At 32.2% G+C, this 23,456-nt stretch overlaps 2 protein-coding genes across 2 annotated transcripts; both read left to right on the top strand.

The window, feature by feature from the left end:
* The first annotated feature begins 2,610 nt into the window (after positions 1-2,610).
* LOC137837712 (glycosylinositol phosphorylceramide mannosyl transferase 1) lies at positions 2,611-8,249 on the top strand. Its single transcript, XM_068646814.1, has 5 exons — positions 2,611-3,074; positions 5,535-5,931; positions 6,653-6,816; positions 6,913-6,983; positions 7,834-8,249. The coding sequence occupies exons 1-5, from the start codon at positions 2,806-2,808 to the stop codon at positions 7,992-7,994; spliced, it is 1,062 nt and encodes a 353-aa protein (XP_068502915.1). The 5' UTR covers positions 2,611-2,805; the 3' UTR covers positions 7,995-8,249.
* An 8,431-nt stretch (positions 8,250-16,680) lies between these two features.
* LOC137837711 (Protein kinase superfamily protein) lies at positions 16,681-19,329 on the top strand. The gene has a single exon (XM_068646813.2). The coding sequence runs from the start codon at positions 16,966-16,968 to the stop codon at positions 18,958-18,960; it is 1,995 nt and encodes a 664-aa protein (XP_068502914.2). The 5' UTR covers positions 16,681-16,965; the 3' UTR covers positions 18,961-19,329.
* The last annotated feature ends 4,127 nt before the right edge of the window (positions 19,330-23,456 follow it).

Raw genomic sequence — 23,456 nt, 5'->3', positions numbered from 1 at the left:
CACTTTTCTTTCTGTCTTTGCTTAAAATGCCTTCTGCGGTTGTTGATAAGATGGTTAGGATTCATAGGAGCTTTTTGTGGGGGTGGGGTTCAGAAGGAAGGAAGATAGCTTGGGTCTATTGGAAAAATGTTTGTGAGCCTCGTGAGATCGTTGGTCTTAGCATTAAAGATTTGAGGATATTCAACTTGGCTTTGTTAGGGAAGTGGAATTGGAGATTGAGGACGGATAAAAGTGGTTTGTGGAAGGAGATTCTTGAATCTAAATATGGTGGTTGAAGAAGTTTGAGAGAGGATCGGAACCGTTGTAGGGGTTCGCTTTGGTAGAAGGATTTGAAGGAAGTGTGGGCTTCGGAGGGTTGGGGAGGGAATTTTGAGGATGCTATTAATTTGAAAGTTGGCGATGGAAGAGTAATTTCTTTTTGGGAGGACAGTTGGTTGAACTGTGGCGCATTGAAAAAGGTTTTTTCGAGGCTGTTTTCCTTTAGTACGGTCAAAGATGCAAAGGTGGCACAACTTGGGTCATGGAATAATGGTGTTTGGGTCTGGTCTTTAGAATGGAGAAGGTCGTTCTTCGAATGGGAGAAGCCTTTGGAGAGTTGTCTTCTTTAGTTTTTACTTGGGACGAGGTTGGTTTTGGGAGAGACGGACAACTGGCTGTGGGAGGTTGGAGAGTTTCAAAATTATTCAGTTAGTTCTGCCTATGTCTTGCTTCGGCGAGATCGTGAGGAGGTTTTGCCTAATGTGTATAGTAGGTTGTGGAGATGTAAAGCTCTGCCTTCTGCTACTCTTACTGCTTGGAGGGTGTTGAAAAATAGGATTGCTACTTCGGTCAATTTGGAAAGTCGAGGAATCGTGGTTGACAATCCGTTGTGCTGTTTGTGTGGGATGGAGGAGGAATCCAATTGCCATTTGTTTTTCATTTGTAGATTTGCTTGGCTAGTCTGGTGTCTTTGTTTTGAGTGGCTTGGTGTGACGTTCGTGATTCACTCTGATCCTGTTTTAAATTTTATTCAGTTTGGGATGTGTAATGCTTCAGGTCAGATTAATGAGTTTTTGGGGAGTAATTTGGGTCGGAGTCGTGAGTGAAATTTGGAAACATAGGAACAATGTCATTTTTAACAGAGAAAAGGTCGATGTGTTAGAAGTTTTTGCTTTGGTTTAAGTCAAGATTTGGGCTTGGCTTGATTCTAAATCCCGTTTTAGGATGTTCTCCTATTGTAATTGGTGCTTGGAACCTTTGGTTTGTTTGAGATTGGTTATTTGATGTTTTGTTAAGTTTGTTGGTTTTAAGTTAGTCTTGTGGTTGTGTCTCTTTAGTAGGTTGCTCTTGGAAGGAAAGAGGAGATGATATATTTTTTTTATAAGAATTGGATCACCCCTTAAATGGTTCACATTTATTAATTCTTTTTTATTGATAAAAAAACATATATTTTTCTTTTCCTTTTATATTGTACATATTTCCCTTAATCATAACCTATTAACGAAAGATAAATGTTATAAACTTAAAATCCACATCAACCTTTTTTTCAAAAAAATAATAATTACATCTCCTTTTGATTTCTACAAAAATATTAGGGCTAAAAGTAAATTTTAAATAAAAATTAAGTTTAGTAGGGTAAAGAAAGAAGTAAAATTAACACTTTCAAAAACTAATTAAATTGTATTTATATTTAAGTTTCAATGTTTTTTAGTTATTGAGTCTGAAAACATATATTTAATAAAATTTATGTAGATTTTATCTAATAAAAAATAATGTCCAAAAGAGAGTATTGAAGATAGTACTGTTAGCATTTATATTTAATGTCATATCTAATATTAAAAAGTGCTAGAAATGGAACATATAGTGTTCCAATGTCTTTGACATCAAATAACCTTTATGTAATCAAATCAATAACCTCATTTTATCCCTATTTTATCATACAAGTATTAAATAATAATTTTAGAGTTTATCTATTACTATATATATATATATATATGTGTGTGTGTGTTTATACTTGACCCTCGTACAAGAATATCATAAAAAATACAAGATAATAAAAGTAGTTGTTTGTTTGTCACTGTTTAGTTATCAATATACAGGACAATACTAAATTTTACATTCGAAATGGTGAAAGGAGAAAATAATGATTGAGGACAAAGATAAGATAGACTATTACATTTAAAAAATAATTTTTTAAATAATTTTTTAAAAAATATACAAATAATTTTTAGAAATATAAATTATAATTATTTTTTAAAATTAAAATAAAAAATATTTTAAAATTTAATAAATAAAGAAGTTATATTTCAAATAAAAATATTAAAATTTAAAGAATATAATTTTATTATATTTACTATTTTAATATTTTTACTTATTTATTTGATTATAATATAAAATATAAATATTAATAAAATATTGAATTGTTATTTTGTTTTATTTTTTATTTTAGTATTTTTATTTAATTGTTTATTTTATAATATAAAAAATATATTAAAATATTTTATTTCATTAGAATATAAAAATATATTAATAATATTAAAAAATGAAATATTTAAAAATTAAAAAATTAAAAATATATTTTGACAAATTAATTTTCTCTTATAAGACATACTACGCCCACTTACAACAATTATGTGAGTTATTAAACTTAAAATAGTTCAGTATGTCGTTTTTAGTTCAAGGACACGTCGTTTAGAAGCAGTGATCATGTATGTATCGCTTTGTCGTTTGAAGCGCTTATCACGCGCAAACATGGTGATTGTAACCACCACCATCACCATTGCCTTCTCTTTCTACGGTTAATCGAATGTTCTTCTACCTTGAGACATGTCCACCTCCGTTCAGATTCGCGACGCCGGCGTCGCCGCAGACGCAGGCGACGGCTTCGACTCTCCGGCGAAGCAGAAAGCAGCCAGCCGAAGCGCCTACAGCAACCGCCCCCTTCTCTCCCTCCGCCGAGCCAAACAGTTCCTCGGCGCCGCCAAATTCAAGCTCTTCTTAGCGCTGTTCGCTCTCTCCGTCGTCGTTTTGATCGCCTCCAGACTCAGTTCGTGGATGGGTTGGAATCCTCACAACCCTTCTTCGGTTACTTCAAGGTATTAATAAAATGGATCTATTTTCCTTCTTTGCAATTTTATTTTGTTCTGATGGATCTGTTCATTTTAGGGTCGATTTAGAGTGGTTGTGGAAATTAAATTATTTCACTAATTCTATTATCTATTGTCATAATCTATTATAATCAAAGTTTTTGTTCAGAGGTGAAAAGTAGTTTTAACATGATCAATTTGGTTTAAATTTAAAAAGAAACCAGTTTTTGTATGTGTATTTTTGCTTTCAAATTGAGTTCCCGTTACTTAATGTTGCAATTGGATGTCATCGTTTGAACCAATTCTCTAAGCAAAAGATTCATTATGATGTCTTAGGTTGCTTATTTCACCATGATATTTGAGATTCCTAATGATAGTCATGGTGGTAGATTGATTCCCTGAGAATATACATGGACGATATTGCAGAGAGTGTCACGTCTAGTCCCTATATCTCCAACATATACAACATAGGAATATGAATTCATATTTTGAATTATATGATATGAAATCATCATCATTACAAATTAAAATTCATTTAAAAAAATTAATAACTTAATAAATTTCACATTATAGAAAATATGATAAGAAATTAAATAAAAGCATTCTCAATAATATTTATATAATTTAAATATTCTTTATTATGTATAGGATTTAATATTTATTTCTACAATCATAATAAAATCTCATACAATAACTCATGAGGTTCTAGAAAATAATTGTATTTTTTTAAATTGTGTTGGAACTATCTTAGAATTGTCAGATATCCAAAATATTGTATTTTGAATTGGACACTTCAGCTATAATTGTACACGTGTCAGTGTCAAATACAAGGACACACCATTTAAAAGGCGTGTCCGAACACTTTTGCAAAAGAAATATTGAAATTAATTTCACCATAAGCTAGATTAACTTATGTATAAAGTAATTTTAACTTATGAAAAACTTCATTTCATTTTTTTTTAGGCATCACTATGCTACTTGACATCTCAGTTAGGCTGACACCTCAAGTAACAACAATCATTTGTCATCACATAAAAAAAGTATTATTAAAAAAGAAAATACAAAAATATGGAAGGACTAGACCAAAACCCATATGTTAACAAAAATGATACATAGGTAGACTATACCTATTAATAAAGAATTCTAAGAACAAATTAAATGGAAGTCTATTATACCAATGAAAGAATTCTTTATGAATAAATAATAAATTAGCCAACTTATCAGTACACGCATTCCCTTCACGAAAAATATGAGTAACCCTAAACCTGATTTTTCCACATTATTCTTCACTAAACCTTGTGTGTGGATATATAATTTTACAATTGTCAAAAAATTCAAATACATTGAATTTGAATTTATTACATTTAAATTTTTTTTTTCAAATGTTGTATTTGGATAAAACAATTAACATTTATTAAATTTTAGTTTACTTGTTTGGATAGAGAATTTCACTTTCTACCAAGTACAAAAGTTATCACCAGATAACATAGTCAGATGGAAAAAAAAATTCTACAATTGACAAAAAAAACCACTACAACTTCAATCAAATTTCTTTAGCTAATATCCACAGAAAATCTTGACAAACATCTATTGAAAAATAGTTTTGTCAATATTGGTCAAGAAAATAATATTGATCTTCATTGTGATCGACTTTGGTAGAAAAATAACATCAACTAACATTATTTGAAAAATAATCTCAGTTGACATCAACCGAAATAAAATCATGTTTGACATCAGCTAAAATATAATGTTGGTGTTTACAAAGAAATCTCGAAACAGGTGATGACGACAAAAAATAAACATCATTGACTTTAACCTAAAAGAACCTCTCATATACATCTTGTCAAAAAGTGATGTCAAGCCAACTATGTCTTGACTAAAGTTGAGTTCATGATGTCCCACAACCGAAGAGTCGAAAAAAGAATATGAAGAAAAGAAACATAAATTTAGGAGAGGAAAAAGTATAAATAATTTGAAATTCTTACTTTTTAGGTGAAATTTTAAATTTGAAAATTTATAATTTAGCTAATTAAATTATTGTATTATAAATTCCTAAAATTTCAATTTCCTTTCAAATGTTCTATCCAAACAACATATTTGGTTAAAAACATTTTAAATTATTTATAAAAGTGAATTACCCGTTAAAAATTCTCCATCCAAAGACATTGTAAAGGTCCTTATAGACAAACTTGTACAAACATTTTATTTTGTGATTCTAGCTCGAGCATGAGTCATTTGGAGTAGTGCTGGCTGTCACGATGAACGAGCTTGGTTTTAAATTCGGTTGTCTTTGATTGTTTTAAAACTAAAAGAAGTTTCTGAAAATTCATAAAGCCCACACTTGTATTTTCTTCTAGTGGTTTTTTCTTGCATGTGGTTCTTGCTCCCAGTAGGATTATAGTTGTGGAGTTTTTTTTTTTATAATTTTAGCTGGATCTACTGATACAACTGATTTAATTTATGATTCAGGGCTAGCTATACTGTGCTTATAAACACTTGGAGGAAAAAATCTCTTCTGAAACAAACTGTTGCTCATTATGCATCCTGTCGAAGTGCTGATGCAATGCATGTGGTGTGGACTGAAAGTGAACAACCATCTGAGAGGCTGAAAAGATATCTTAATAAGATTGTGGTTTCGAAGTCTCAGAAAGCTCACAAACCAAACTTTAGATTTGACATCAATGCAGATTATGAGTCAAACAGCAGGTTTAGGCCAATTGAGGACCTCAAGACTGACGCAATTTTCTCAGTAGATGATGATGTGATTGTTCCATGCTCTACTCTAGATTATGCTTTCTCTGTCTGGCTAACTACACCTTCTACAATGGTGGGATTTGTTCCTCGAATGCACTGGCTGGATAAGGAGGTTAGTTATTAGAGAATTACTGCATTTCCTGTTTCGTACTTGAATTTGAACCGCCTGAATTTTACATTTTTACTCTCTTTAATTTCTCAAAGGTGGAATATGACTTCGAGGTTTGCAATAATTCTTGTAATTTGGATACTGAAACCTTTAGTATTTTATAGGATTAGCTGTATGGTCATATGGCAGGGTCCAACCAACTAAAGCTTGCATTGAGTTTTGATTGGTTAGGTGATGAAGATGAACAACACTACGTTAATTGTTTACACAAGAATGGTTCGAGTGCAACTTCTACTTATGGGGTTAAGGGTGGGGATGGAGGGAGAAAAAATGAAACTAAAATGGACTATGCTCTTTTAAAGTGATACTATCTCTGAAGTGAGCAAGTAAGGGTCTATCATCCTCATTTTAATTGGTATCATATCATGTTTACAATCTTCTAATTTACTTGTAGATACACCCTTGCTCAATTTAGAGACAAACTCACTTCAAAGATAACTAATATTGTGCAGAATAATGGGAAATGAGTTAGTAGGAAAAACACATGACCTGTTTGCTACTATATTTTTATTTAGAAAGGGAAAAATAAGAGCAATGTGCAGATGTCCACTGTATTCGTGGGAATGTGCTTAGTAGTAACATAATGATTTACCCTTATTGAATATAACTTGATTTGCTACTTTGCATATATTGTACCTGACTGATTTCACTTTGTATACTACAGCAAAATAATGTTGCATATTACAGTTATGGAGGATGGTGGTCTGTTTGGTGGATGGGCACTTATAGCATGGTTCTCTCGAAGGCTGCATTCTTTCACAGGAAATACTTGGATTTATATACTCACGAGATGGCTCCATCAATTCAGGGCTATGTTTCCAGGGACAGGTAATATATATGATTAATTAACCCTCTATAGAATTTTAAATTTATTCTTATCACTTGTTCTTTTTCATATCCTGCATTTTTTTTTTCTTTCAACAGAACTTGTGAAGACATTGCAATGTCCCTTCTCGTTGCTAATGCTACAGGTGCTCCTCCAATATGGGTGAAAGGTAATTTTTTGTTCTCTCTTTTTAAGTATGGGATTCAGCTTGTTGTGTACAATCTACACTAGCAACTTAAGTTTAGAAGAAAACATTTTTTGAAGTTACAGTGCATGTATTGTTCCAATTAAATTAATTCTCATGTATGCAATCGAACTACAAATTTTGCTCATTATTTGAAAATTGCAAGCATGGCCGCTTTGAAACAGACATGTGTATTCTTTAAGCATTATGAAACATGGACAAAGCAATAAAAATGTCGCAGCACAAAATATAAGGATGCAATTGTGCATCTCAATTGATATGAAGTTATTCCGATGGAAATTTCTAAGTGTTGAATACATTTTATTTTTCACTTTCTGTGCTTTTTAAAGTTGCTGGGGTGTTGTAACTTGTAGTTAATAATTTGTACTTTAGTGTCAGCGTCTAGCAAGAATATTGCTCCAATGTGCTCTGGGAGGAGAATTATATCTCCTGGTTATAAAAAAAACAGGATAAAAAACATGCTCTTTCATGGACATATTTATAATTTATAGCTCTATCTTGTAAAAGATTAGGGATGGCTAAATCTGATCCAGGTCTCAAGATAATCATGATTAAAATAATAGCCATAATACCATGAATTATGTAGTCTTTGGCAGAATAATCCTCACTTTCTGCATTTGCAAATATGTGTTACTTTCTTTTCTTTAAAATCAAAGTAATGGAGTAATTTTACCATTTTGGGTTGAGAAATACTCATGTGGTCTCGGAAAGCTAGATAGTGATCACTTGATCTCTGTTTTGGGTAGTCCCTTTATATTATCTATCACTCAGCTTGAAGGTAATGAAATATCAAAAGTTTACATGAATTTTGCAGGAAAAATCTATGAGATTGGTGCATCGGGTATTAGCAGTCTGAGAGGGCATAGCCCCAGGAGAAACAGATGTCTCAATGACTTGATATCGCTTTACAAAACTTCTCCACTTGTGTTAACTAATGTGAAAGCAGTTAGTGCTAGAAATGAATGGCTATGGTAGATTTGTTGATTCATTTATCGGTAACCAACTCGCCGATCCATTCCATTTCCATAGAAAAAAATATAAAGAACAGAACTAAAGATTAAAAATCATTGGTCAAAAGAGCATATTGTGTTTGTGTATAATAGTTTTACACTTCTACCATATTGTCAACTATATTTTGATTCATTGATATCTGATGCAAAACATGATGTCATTTGAATCTTAGTTTTTTGCTTGTAATTATTCTGCTAAATGCCCTGTACTGATGCTTCACCCATTCTTTTCCACTCTATCTTGTTAAACCTTGGTAAAACCAAACCCTTTTCTTTCAGTGTCTATGTCAAGTAGACAATGTTCTTAAAACTGGAAAAAGATTCTCTCAGGTGTAATTCATGGTCATGTGACCGAATCGCGTTCATCCATAACTAAGCACGACTTGATAGTAGTATTTTTTTCTAAAATATATTAAATAGTTTTTATGGTTAAGATATCATAAAAATGTCTTTGCTAAGGATCTGATCCCTCTTAAAACCAGGTTGAGAATCGAACTTATTGTCTCACAGTTCATTGGTTTACCTATGATTAAATCATGATCAAATCGATGGTAATTAAATGTCTTTTAATATTATATAATACATGAAAGACAAGATCACATAACAGGTAAAACAATACATGTTAGTTTTTTTAACAACGGTTTCACAATTACATCAAGTTATGAACTCTTAGATTGATTGTCACCATCAGAATCCATTATTTTATAAAGTTTGACATCTGGTGAATTTTGTGCTATGCCACTGTAATCTACAAGGTTGGACCCGAGTCAGCATTTCATAAAACTTTTTTTGCTCCCTCACTTCATCTCTGTATTCTGCAGTTTTTTACTCTGCCAAACTCGTGTTCATGTTCTACTTTATATCTTTATACAAGTACGGATTGATTTAAATAAATGACACAAGATTTAACGTGGTTCGGTCGCTAACTGCAATCTACATTCACACGGCAACTATTAAGTTTTTATTTTATCTTGTTACACACCAATTACAAGTACAATGATCTCTTTAAATAGATATTATAAAAGAGACACAATGATTAAGCCTACTCATTAAACATGGTGCCTAGTCAGCCCAACCCAATTGGTTCTGACTTCTTACCCAACATTCTTTCCCTTAGGCCACGGAACAATGTTCACCTGCGTTTCAACTATGTACCATGATTAAGTTCACTCACTAAATATAGTATTTAGTCAATCCAATCCAATTGATTTTGACTTCATATCCAACACTTATGGCAATTATGCAACATTTTCCCCAAAATAACATGTTTTTGGAAATTAATTTTTTTAATAACACTATTTTTTATTTAATTATCTGGATAGTACATTTTTTAAAAAGTGCTATCCTATTCAGGAATTAAATAGGAAATTGTTATATCGAGATAATTAATTCCCAGAAGTATACCATTTGGGGAAAAAAAGTGAATTATGCATTGTTCTCCATTAATGGGACACTTCAACCATTTCACGAACTCTAACTGACAGTTTCAGTCTTTTGCAGCTTCATACCTTCACTTATGGTGTTCACCTCATCCAACCTGTTATACTTGATTTCATATTACTCACTACCTACCCATATGGTTACAACTTACACTTATAAATGGACTAACCAAACTCTGATCAAAACAGCATTTATGTTGGCTTCTTCCTTCAGGGTACCAAACAATTGGTTATTGAAATTTATCAAGGCATATAAATAAAATAGCACTGAATATCACTATGTTTTTAATATTTGGGTTGGATTTTAAAATCATACAAGTATTTGGATTTTTCTTTCCTTAAAGAACTGTGAAACAGATACGGAAGAAATGGGGGTTTTTCTTTAAAAAGTTACTTCATTAAAAATTTTAAAACAAAGAAAAGGAAAAAATGAAAGAAGTTATATTTAACTAACCATCTCATTTTATTCATCAATAGTAATAAAAATATATTGTTTTTATATTTTGTTCTAGCTAAGAATGATTAGAGCAATTAGTTTGTTAGTTGTTTTCAACCTAGTTTTTTTTTTGTCTGTTTTTACTCAGTATCCCTTTTATCCTCATTTCTTGTTTTCTTCTATATTTATATTTTGTCTTCTTTTAACTTTTTATTTATTATTAAATGTTTATATAATTTCTATAACATTTTATTTTCTACTTAAATTTCCCTAAATGTTTAGGAGATATAATTGGATTTTATCTACATTAGTGTTGATAAGATGTCTATGATCGAAATCTATACATAAGACGATCTAGTCTCATATCTAAGTCTAACAAACTTAATGATTGGAATTTATATATGACACCACACAACTTGGGAAATCTTAGACTCATCTTAAAAATTTTTATGATCAGAATCTATATATGATTGTTGAGTGTGAAACCAGATCAATTGGGTTGGACTATAATCTCTATTTAATAGATCTTTGTGTTTGTAATAAAATTGTAACAAACAGAATTAAAACTTAATTAGTTATCCATGAACTTAGGTTGTAAATTAGCGATTGAACCACGTTAAATCCTGTATTATTTATTTTCTACAATTGATTCATAATTATGTGTTACTTCCACGTGTGTTTTTTCCCGTGAATGACACCACACCATTCACCAAATCTCAAGTTGGAGTCCAATCTAAATATAAAACGGATATTTCATGCTGATAACAAAAGGAGAAAAAATGTCACAATTAAATAAGGTTTTGTAGGGAAGAGATTATTTATTAATCAAATCAATTAGTCAATTACTTCTAGTGGAGATTTCTTGTAGTCTTAAACCAAAAACAAAATGATCGTGGAATCGGAATTAAAAATATTTCCAGCAAAAAAGTCAAATCATTAGTGCTACCTTACTGTTTCTTGAAATTCTGTTTTTTGCTACATCGTAAGAAAATTTCCTTTTGCAAACGACGTGTGAACACAGCTTTTAACAATTATTCTCTTTGACTTCATTCATCAACTATGAATAATATATCCATAGTTGCTGTCAAAAGAAAAAGAACATGGACTGAAAAAAAAAAAAAGTAATTAATCTGAAGCTAAAAGAATTATTAATAATAGGCACTAGTTTTAGCTGGAATTTCTCTCTCTTCACATTACAACATAAGTTCGAACACCATGCCAGCAATTAATGGGCAAAAGCTTTTTTATGGTTGGATTTAAAATAGTTAGAAATCATTTTAGAATCCTTTTTTTTAACTTTTTTTAAAATGAAAGACATTTTGTAATATATTTCTTTCAAGTTTGCATGAATTATTATTTTTAAATTAATGGAAAATGCCAAAAAAAAACACACAAATTTTTTAAGTCATTTTCAACTATATATAATAATTATATTTTTATAACATACCATTTTTTGGTTACGTATCTTTTAATTTTTCTTAGAACATTATATAATAAGCCTTAATGGCTTTCAAAATTCTCACTTGTAAAATTAGGTTGAAATTTAGAAAATTAGGTTTGTAAAACTTGACTTTTGCTGCCATAGATTGCGGGAGTTGCTTTCTTGGCCTAACAGGTGCATCCAACTCTAAACACACTTTCCATTTAGGAAAAAATATTAGAAAAATTTAGGTTAGTTTAATTCTAAATACTTAATAGGAATAGGACTCATCTTATTTTTTTTTTATAAATTATAACAACACAAACATAAATTATCTATCCATAAAACTTCTATATGAATTTACATATTAAACAAAAAGAGAAATAGTATATTTGTAAGAGGTTAAGACCCTATCTGCTATCGGTTGAACAATTTATTCATCTCCTTCAATCGCATTTTCCTTTCTCTCCTTCTTCTAACATTTAGGTCTGAACTTTTAGTCGAAAGAGCACCTGCAAAAGGTTATTTGACGCTCAAGTGAATATTAGATATGTGGGTGTTGCTAATGAGGTACATTTATTTTGTCTGTTATGCTTATTTATATAGTTGTAATAAACTCTATTATTGATGGACCGTAATTAATATAGATAATCATACTACCTAATTTACCGTGTATTCTTTTTTACTTGATGTATTTCATACAAGTCGATTAGTCGGCTTTCAATAAGAGAGTTATAGGATCATCCAATCTCAACTGGTATAAATACATAAACAAAAAATTAATTAGATTATGTATAAGTTAATTTATATAAGTTTCTTATATAGTCTTTCGATTTTAGTTTTAGTTTATATACAAATTAATTTTACCTAATGAATTCTTTTTTTTTTTTTTTTTAATCCTTATAAAACGGTTTATCTAAACGAATTCATAATATTATGTAGTGTGTTTGGATAGATGTCACTTCGAATCCAAGCTTTGAGGATTAGATAAAAATTACTCAAAATAACTTCTAACTTATAGGTAAAACAAATAACTTGATCCAACATGAAACCAAACATTCACTTAGAAATATGGATAAGGAATTCCTTTGTGTTTTAATAATAAAAAAATGAATATTGAGTTATGGCTTAGTCCCTCATGATATCCATCTGTGTGTCCTCCATGGACAAGGATACCCTACAACTCCAACTACCATCCTTTTCCTCTGTCACTATGTCTTCATAGATCAATCACTTTCTTCTTTGATTCTAGACAGTGCATGCCTATCTAATAATTAATTGTATAAATTTGACTCAAATTATTTTGTACAAAAGAGCAAGATTCAAGGAAATTAACCAATTAACAACATTTTGAGGGTAAAATAAGTTGTTTGAATCTGAAAATCAAAGTTCAGAAAATCAAAGTTCAATGTGAATATATATATATATATATATATATATATATATATATATATATTTGAAATATCACATGGTTTAAAATAGGACATTTTATATTATATAAATATACCATCCTATGATTTTATAAAATTAAATTTAAAATTTATTTTTTAATACTTTTACTTTCAATTACAAGAAAAAGAATAATAAAAATGAAAAGAGAAAAAAAAACACATTAACATATAATAATAATAACATAATATTTAAATACTTTTTAATTTTTTTTATTCACTAAAACACTAATTAACAACATTTTTTAAATCTCAGCTATTTCAAAATAATATTAAATGATCAAACTTTTCATGAAGATGGATTCAACTTCACTTAGATCTTGAGTCTAAAATACGTTTAGGAAGATTATTTGTTTGAATTAAAAAAAAATCGAGCTTAAAAAAAATACTAACAAAAGAGAGCTTCTTCTTTTATATGTAAATAAAAAGAAAAAAAGAAAAATAAAGCTTTGTTGTTGTAGAAGTTGTAAATTGTGTCATAAATGAGAAAAAAAATAGTCATGGGCAAGACCTGTTTCACTTTATGATTTTTAATTTTAGAAATAAAGAACCATAACTATCATACCACTTTTCACAATAAAGGCACTCGCACAGAGAAATTAATTCATCTTTAAGGATGGATATTTTTTTATGTTAATATACAATTTTATTTATAAATTGCAGAAAAATGAAAGGATTTGAATGGATGTAAATGTTGTGAAAGTGACTAAAAACAATCTCTTTTCTATGAATAGAAATTTATCTTCTCATTCTGATAAAAAGCAGAGGAATTTTGTTAATAATTATTTTTCTAAATTAAAAGAATCTGTATTACTTGGTGTACCTATTTTAATATGTTATATATTCTACCTTACAAAAAAAATCAATAGCATGGTTGATAAAGAAAAGGGCTAAAACCCATGTATTTCATCTTTAATTTAAGTAATAAAGTGTTATTATATTTAGAATCTTTCTAACTTATCATGTCTTTAGATTAGGGAGTAAATAACTAATTATCATTTTTATTAATAAGTAAGTTAAAAAACATATTAAAAATCAGATGAACAGTAAACTAACAACATAAACATTTTCTTTAAAACAAATTAATACTAGTTAATATATATATATATATATATATAAAAGAAAACATCAAATAGAAACCAATTTTAGAGAAAAAAAATAATTAGTTGCTAAAGTGACTAAAGAGATTATTTTAAAAATTAAAAAAAATTAGTTTATATTATTGTTAGATGGTTTCTAAATTGGTATCTAATTAGCTACTAAGGTTTTTGCTACCAAATTTAGAATCCAAATAATTGGTAGTTAAAACTTAGGTAGCTAATTAGATACCAATTTAGAAACCATTTAATAATAATAAAAACTAATTTAGAAACCAAAATTTGTTTTAGTCTCTAAAATAGTCTTTAATTTAGTTATTATAACAACTAATTATTTTTAGTTTTTAAAATTAGTTTCTATTTTTTAAAATTGGTTTCTATTTGATGATTTTGTTGTAATGTATATTCCAAACAATCAAAATTAAGAGAGATTATTAAAGAGTATTTGTCACTATCAGCATGCCAAAATTGCAATTAGTAGATTACAAAGTCAAAATCTAGGAAAACAAAAGAACAAAGACGTTTTTGGTAGTGTTCTACTATTACCACCAAAAGTGTGGGTCATGACTAATAATGGTCTAAACAAAGGTTGGTTTGAAGAAAGAAAGAAGTTGGAAATTTGAAGAAGCATAAAAGGTAGTAAAAAGGAAAATCACCTACTCCCCACTTGTCTTCCCAACCTCTCAAACCCTACTTTTCACATCTTCTCTTCATCTTTAATAATTCATCATATTTTATGTAAACCCTTTTTCTAGTTAGCATGCTATGACAAAAGTAGTAGGTTTCACATTAACCCTACCTTACCAAAACACACTTTTTTACTACTACAAACTAATCAAGTAATTAACTAAATAATGAATCTATTTAATTAATTAACAATTAAAATTAATGTTTAATCTCTAGTAACATATCTTGTAATTTAGAGATTTTCCAACTAATATGTAAGTATATTTACAATGATCCAAGATAAATCTAACTAACTTTCTTTAAAATAAATTTTAAATAATTTTAATATGAAAAAATAACTTTAAATCTAATTCAATTTTATAAAACTAGTTCATAAAATAATATTTATTTACATTAAATTATAAGTATACTATAAAAAATATTTTATTTTATTTTATATTAGACCTCCAATTGCATTAAAATAAAAGAGAGAATCAAACAATGATAGCAGGTAAAATATTATGAAATTAAGGCACTGATTTTTTTGTCATAATGTAGACATGCAAAGAAAAATGATAACAAATGGAAAAGTGCTTTTTTGCATATAAAAAACTTTTAGACAAAGTCATTCGAGTAAACATCAATTCCCAGCCAGTGGTACAATGGTAGCTGTGCACATGAATACAAGAAAACTAGAAAACAAGAAACAGAGTAATATAATATAAAATAAACAAATAAATAATAAAATAATAAAATGAGTACTATCCACAATTATAAGAATTTAGAAGTTCAAAGTCAAAGCCAGAAATAGTAAAAGTAAGAAGTTTGAGTGTTAGGGCACAAGCTTCTAGGAAACGTCTAATGTGAGGTTAGACTTTCATCTACACATCAAACTTGTTACAAAATTAGTATATTTTACAAGTAAGTTTTGCAAAATTAAAAAGAAAATCAGATATTTATTCTTTCTAGATATTATAAGTTTATGACTTTACTTTTGTTTAAATGGAAAGAATTTTATTCCTTTTTGTTGTTTTCTCAAATCTCAATTGCCTTTTATTCAAAGTTCAACTATTTTTACACGTTTTACTAAAATAGGAATGCCAATACTTGTTCTATATTAAAAGAAAATTATTTCATTATTTGTTTAATACTTTTCAAAAAGTACATGCCATGTATTTTATAGTTGTGGGTATTCATATATACTTGTGAATAAAATTATACTATAAAATATAAAAATAAATACAAATAAAATTATTTTAAAAAATAAATTCAAAATAAATTGCAAAATAAAGTATGAGTTTAAATAAAAATTAATAAATTCAAAAAATATTTAATTTTATAAATTTAAAATAAAAACATAAATTTAGCAAAGAAATTAAAAAAATTATTAAATTGTTAAGATTTTTTTCATTAATGAATTTATTTAAATACCTTAATTATAAAAAAAATATCTAAATAGAAACTAGTAATATTAGATAATGAGTAATGACATATTCATTATCATGATCATACTCATACTCATATTCATTCATTAACAAACAAATAAGTAAATTCTTTTTAAGTGTAAGTATCATTAAGGATATATTTCTTTAATATTCTATTGTAAATTTTGGAAATAGATATTAAAGTATGAAATTTCTTCCATCCCTAACTAACAACCTTGTTTATTAATGTTTTAAATTTGGCAATTTTTGTTTCAATAAAATTATGTATTTATGCTTTCTTAAATATGTTTAATTAAAAGAATATATATACTAGTATATGTTTAGGAGAGCTAATTTCCACTTAGTAAGAATTTAATTAATTTAAGTTAATTAGAAGCAGATAAACTAATTCTAGATAAGTTAGCTATTAGTTGATAAGCTACTAACTTGTAAATTTCAAACAGTTAAACTAATTTATTGAATTGAAATTTTAATTTATTAAATTAAAAATGTTTGATAAAACTTGATGATAGATGTAAAATAACACAAAAGATATAACTAATAAATTTTAATATATAAATGAAATTTGTATATTAAAATATTATAAAGTAGTAGTTAACTTAACTTGCCCATCATAATTAAATTTTATTATATTAAGTAATGACATCTGAGTTAAGAGTATTAATTTAAAAACAAAAAATAGTAGCATAATAGCTGTCGAAACAAAAAGAAGCAAACAAGAAGAAAAGTTGAGTTAGAAACAGTCATCTCAACATTACAGACACAAATGAGTTTGACACATTGCACTTCCACACCACACACTCTTACTCTCACATACATACAAAGACATACAAAATTCCCTCCATTCTTCTTCTTACTCTCTTCTTCTTCTTCTTCTTCTTCTTCTTCTCTTCTCTTCAATTCCCAAAACCATCACAACTACAAAACCATGACCAACCCATTCCTCCAAACAACTTGAATCCAATCCTCAAAAACCATCTCCAACATGCCATCCCGACAACTCTCCACCTCAACAGACACACCGCCACGTCATCACCACCACCACCACTTTTTCATTCCTCTCATCACCGCCACTGTCTCCACCTTCACACTCCTCCTTTTTCTCCTCTTCCTGCTCTGCCACCGCATCCTCACGCGCAAACGTGCCACCCGGTCTCCTCCTCCTCCTTCTTCATCCTCCCCCCCGCACCGCCTCTCCTTTTCCGTCCTCCGCCGCGCCACCAATTCCTTCTCCTCCCGCCTCGGCCATGGTGGCTTCGGCCCCGTATTCGCCGGCGCTCTCGCCGGAGTCCCCGTCGCTGTCAAGCTCATGGACTCCACCTCCTCCCAGCAGGGCGAGCGCGAGTTCCACAACGAGCTCTTCTTCGCCTCCAAGCTCCTCTCTCGCCACGTCATCACCGCCACGCATTTCTCCTCTGACCCCAAACGACGCCGCTTCCTCTTGGTCTACGAGCTCATGCAAAACGGTAACCTCCAAGACGCGCTTTTGCACCGCAAGTGCCCCGAACTCGCAAACTGGAACACCCGCTTCTCGATTATTCTCAACATAGCCAAAGGAATTCACTTTCTCCACTCCTGTGACCCCCCTGTTATCCACGGCGACATAAAGCCGAGTAACGTTTTGCTTGATCGCGATTTCTCGCCCAGAATTGGCGATTTTGGGTTGGCCAGGTTGAGCTCGGAGCCTCCCAGGTTTGAAATTGACGTTCTGGAGTGTGGTAGTGTTAATAATGATGAAGAGAAGAAGAAGATGAAGGAGGAGGAGGTTGATGATTGCGGATCGGTGGCGAGTACTCACAGTGTTTTTATGGAAGAAGGTAGCTTGGGGGTGGAGCAATCTCCTTCGCCAGAGACTGCGGTGATGATGGCGATGACTTCGCCAGAGACGGGTTTAGCGGTGGCAGCGGCGTCGCCGGGGTTTGAGAAGGAGGACGCGAAGAAGATGAATGGGAAAGGGTTGAAGAGTAATTCGGTGAGGGATTGGTGGTGGAAGCATGAGAATGATGTTGGGAGTGGGGAGAGTAAGAAGGTTAGGGATTATGTGATGGAGTGGATTGGGAGGGATGTGAATAAGGAAAGGGTGAAGGGTGGAATTGAGTATGGGGATGTGGAGATGGGGAAGGAAGAGGCTAAGAAGAAGAAGAAGAAGAAGAGAAGGGGGAAGGAACTGGAATGGTGGGAGTCAATGGAAGAGGAGAAGTTTGATGGGGTTGTGAAGGGGAAGAGAAGGACCGTGAGGGAGTGGTGGAAAGATGAGTGTTTCGAGGAAAATGAAAATAAGAATAAGAATAAGAAGAAGAAGAAGAAGAAGAAGAGGAAGGGTGGGGGTGAAAAGAGTGATGATATTGAGAATGGTGATGATTGGTGGGTGAGTGATGATGGATTGGATAAGAGGAAGAGCAAGAGTAGGAGTAGGAACAACCGTGGGAACATGGATTGGTGGATGGATGGTTTGAGTGGTGAGTTATGGAGAGGAAGGAGGAATAATAGCTTTGATTCTGCTAGTGGGGAGATTCCAAAGAGTGGTGGTGTTAGCAGTACTCCTAGTATGAGGGGAACTGTGTGTTATGTTGCTCCTGAGTGTGGCTATGGTGGGGATGTGACTGAGAAGTGTGATGTGTATAGCTTTGGGGTGTTGTTGCTTGTGATAATTTCTGGGCGGCGCCCACTTCAAGTGAGTGGTTCGCCCTTGTCTGAGTTTCAGAGAGCGAATCTACTTTCCTGGGCACGCCATTGTGCACGAAATGGGAAGCTTTTTGAGCTGGTTGATGAGTCTTTGCAGTTGTTGGATAAGGAGCAGGCTCTTCTCTGCATCAAGGTGGCTTTGCTTTGTCTGCTGAAGTCACCTGCTCGTCGTCCTTCATTGAAGGAGGTTGTGGGGATGCTTAGTGGGGAGTTGGAACCACCCCAATTGCCTGTTGAATACTCTCCTTCAACCCCTTCTCGCTACCCTTTCAAATCTAGGAGAAAAGGCAGGTAAGTTTTTGTTCTAATATCAGATAACACAATTTCATTACACAAACTAGTATACTGGCAGTGGCAGTTTACCTGTGACAAAAAAATGTATAGGGATTTAGGAGGGGAAAGTTAAGCTCTCACCATTTGAGTTCACTTCCTCTTTCAGTTTTCTTTTTTTTGATACCACTGTGGATCACTAGTGTTTGATCTGTGTACATTACATTCACATACTTCAGGCATTTTTTCATGCTGACTTATAGGCATTCCTTGAGTGATGTTCGTCTTTTGGTATATTATGGCCTATGTTCTTGTTGTTGTGAGGACTAAGGCCATCTTTGTAGTTTGCAATCTTAATTTTGGAAATGAAATAACAACATATATTTTTTTACTACAGAAGTTATTCTTTTGTTGTGTTTGTGGTCCATTTACTTGTAGAATTTGACCTGGCTTTACATTTTGTATCAATCAGTTTTCTTCCTAGGTTGAAGAGCCATGCTGGTAATACCAGAATATTGGAACTTGAAATGGTTAAATTCTTTGAAGCAGAATCTTTCTATAAGCTTTTCTCATGTGATTGTGTTAATGGTTGTAATAGAAAAATGGGGAACTCTTGCCCAAAGATACTATATTTGGTAAGTACTACTAATGGTATTTTTTAAAAACCTCAGATTGCATGCTAAATTATTAACTGGGGAACAGGAAATTGGCCCCATGACTCAATTTGCTTCAACCTGTAATGATTGTCTTCTTACCTTGTGGGGATTGCTTAAGCTAAGGTAATCTTTTATGGGTGGAGTTTCCCATGCAGAACTTAGAAACTTGGGCAAATACTTGTTTTGTCATCCACTTTAAGCTTTGATAATTAGCAATAGTTCCATAATCATTGTTAGGACTCAATTTGTGTTCAAGATGCTGATCCAGTAAGACACTGAAATTCTGAAAGGCTTTCATGCCTTGCCCTGCCACCTCTAACAATTGTGTCTGCTCAGAAAATTGTAGGACTTCCAGAAAATTTGTATTGAAAATGATTATTTTGCTTTTCGTGCATAATTTAATAGCAAATTGAGGGAACGTAGTTCTCCACAGTGCAAGGAATAAACTGCATAATTATAATCTTATGTTTCTCACTCTTTTTTTTTTTTCTGAACACTGAGATCGTGTGCAATTGTTAATTTTGAAATGCGAAGGATCCAAATCCTGAATCGAGACAAAGATAATATCACTATTTATCTTTGTCATTTCGTTAAACAGCAAAACTGGTTTAGAGAACAAATATCAAATATATGTTACATCAGTCAGAAGTTTTCTTGTTTCATTCCATATGAAGAACGCGTGGCAGAGAGAGAGAAAAAAAAAGTCAAACATAAAAAAATAGATTATCCAATTGAAAGATTTCGTCTAATACCCTGTTAGATATTTTGTTTTCTATTGTAGATTCATAATAACAATTTGTTTAGTATTCAAAAAAATTATTTCCATTGCACTGTTGGGATTAACGTTATTTTGTCAACAACAAATTTATGAAAAAGTAGGAGTTTTAATTGGGGGTGTCACTAGCAATTTTCATCTTTAAACTAAATTTGTCATTCAACCTTATTGGGCCTACATTATATGGATGATTATACAGTAGAGGGTGTTTCTTCCTGCACCTCTATAGCTTCTTATGGCTCCCCACAGTTCTTAAAAATATAAAAAATATCATCTAATTTTTTATGTTTTTCATTTTGGAATGAGTGATATGGAAAACTCCAGTAATCTAAAATGTGTTTATTTTAAAAAAATACATTATGGAATCTGAAAGGTATTTTCAAATTTGAGAATATATGCTGAATTTTACAACTGAGAAGTTGTAAATAGAAAAAATATATATTTTTAAAATATAGAATCTAGAATCTATTTTTCAAGATCAAAATGATATTTTTGTCTAACCTATCAGGAGAAATTATGGAGGTGCAGAGAAAAACAGTCTATAGTGGAAGGAAGGTCTAGGGGATGTTGGGAAAAACGGGTAATTTTCCCACTAAAACAAAACCCTAACAGAGCTACCCGACAAATAATATTGAATAAATAAAGCGGAATAATAAAAGAGATAAAGAGGAAAAAACACACCCGAAAATTGTTAACGGAGTTCGGCCTGTTTAGCCTAATCTCCGAGCACAGCAAAAACAGCTCCCTTTTATTACTATGAGAGAAGATATTACAAATTGGGATATATAACAGTGAAGGAGAAGAGTTTAATTTATAACCCTCAAACCTCCTTCCCAAACAATGAACCCACCGATGTGGGACTTGGGATTAAGCCAAAATCAACAAATCTCCACCTTGGCTTAATTTCAAGTCCCACCTAAAACAAATCTTCTCACAACATAACAAAAAACAAACTTTACAGTGCTTCAAATTTGCGCCTCCGGGCGCCAACTTCAAATGTGCAAAATATTAACCAAGTCTAAACAATATTCAAACTTGGCCCTTGTAACCACCTTGCCTTGTAGCAAACATCTTCTTTATTAGAAAATTCTTCTTTCTTTGCAAATACCCATTTGCACCCAATTGCCTTCTTACCTTTTGGTAATTGTGCCAACTTCCACGTCTTGTTCTTCTTCAAAGACTGCATCTCCTCTTCCATCGCACCCGCCCAATTACCACTTTCTGAACTCAGAATGGCTTTTGGGTAAGTGGATGGAATGTCATCAACAACTGGAAGTGCATAGGCAACCATATCCATGAAACGAGCAGGCTTCTGAATATCTCGTCTTTGTCTTCTAACTGCAATTGGCGCTGATTGTTGTTGAGATTCTTGGGTAGGAACCTCTTCCTCATCTGACTCTTCTTCTGCCATAGGAGAGTCACTTGTGGTATTTCGTGTTGGGATCACCACTGTCGGCTCAAACTCCACCTGCTTCCGAACACACTCCACCTGTTGTGGAGTACTATCAGCTCCTTCTGGATTTACCTTCTTTAACATGGCAGATTCATCAAAGGTAACATCCCTGCTGATAATCGTCTTCTTTGCCTCTAGACACCACAAACGGTATCCCTTCACTCCAGGACTAAAGCCCATGAAAAGAGCCTTCTTTGCCCGTGGATCCAACTTTGATTCAATCACATGATAATATGCAATAGAACCAAAAACATGCAAAGAATCATAATCAGTTGCAGGTTTTCCAGACCATACCTCTAACGGGGTTTTGCCATCTATAGCAGATGATGGCAAACGATTGACGAGATGTTGAGCGTATGTCACAGCCTCAGCCCAAAACTCTCTGCCTAACTCAGCATTAGACAACATACAACGAACTTTCTCCACAAGTGTCTTGTTCATACGCTCCGAAACCCCATTCTGCTGTGGTGTTTTTCTAACAGTGAAGTGCCGAACTATGCCACAATCTTGGCATACCTTCAGGAACGGATCACTCTTGTATTCTCCTCCATTATCTGTTCGGAGAACCTTAATCTTCCTTCCTGTCTGGTTTTCAACTTGAGCTTTCCACTTAAGGAAAATTCCAAGCACATCATTTTTGTTCTTCATAGTAAACACCCAAACTCTCCTGGAAAAATCATCAACAAAAGTGACAAAATAATGCCTACCTCCGATTGACGGAGTCTTGGCAGGTCCCCACACATCTGAATGCACATAATCCAGAATACCCTTGGTATTGTGAATTGCAGTGCCAAACTTCACTCTTCGTTGTTTTCCCAGAACACAATGCTCACAAAATTCAAGTTTGCAAGCCTTCGTACCTTTCAACAATCCTTGCTTGGTAAGAATTTGCAAGGATTTCTCTCCAGCATGTCCCAACCTCATATGCCACAACTTCGTTGCCTCAGCATCCTTCTTAGTGCTAGAAGTTGTTGCCGCTACTGTCCCCACCACTGTACTACCTTGGTAGTAATACAAATTGTTCTTCCTCACGCCTTTCAACATCACCAGTGCTCCTGAAGTTGCTTTAAGAATTCCATCTCGCATCGTCACAACTAGGCCTTTAGATTCTAAAGCCCCCAATGAGATGAGATTCTTCTTCAACTTTGGCACGTACCGTACATCCCGCAAAATTCTGGTGGATCCATCGTGATTCCGCAACTTGATTGAACCTATCCCGACTGTCTTACATGGATTATCATTACCCATGTAAACAACCCCGCCATCGAGTTCTTGAAAATCAAAGAACCATTCCCGAATGGGACACATATGATAGGTACAACCTGAATCCAATATCCACTCATCTGGATGCAATGATGCTGAAAGCGAGACAATCAACACATCACTTTTGCTTTCTGCAACATTTGCATCTTGCAGAGCCTTCCCTTCTTGATCCGAATTTGCCATTACAGACTCACAATATAATATTCAATATTACAAATAATTTCAAACAACCCAAGGCGAACCTTCGGCTCTTGATACCACTTGTTGGGAAAAACGGGTAATTTTCCCACTAAAACAAAACCCTAACAGAGCTACCCGACAAATAATATTGAATAAATAAAGCGGAATAATAAAAGAGATAAAGAGGAAAAAAC

The sequence above is a fragment of the Phaseolus vulgaris genome, chromosome 4 (assembly GCF_051622355.1).
Source record: "Phaseolus vulgaris cultivar YP4 chromosome 4, ASM5162235v1, whole genome shotgun sequence".
Taxonomy (NCBI): Eukaryota; Viridiplantae; Streptophyta; class Magnoliopsida; order Fabales; family Fabaceae; genus Phaseolus; species Phaseolus vulgaris.
The sequence above is the reverse complement of the archived record's forward strand: the minus strand, read 5'-3'. Positions and strand labels throughout refer to the sequence as shown.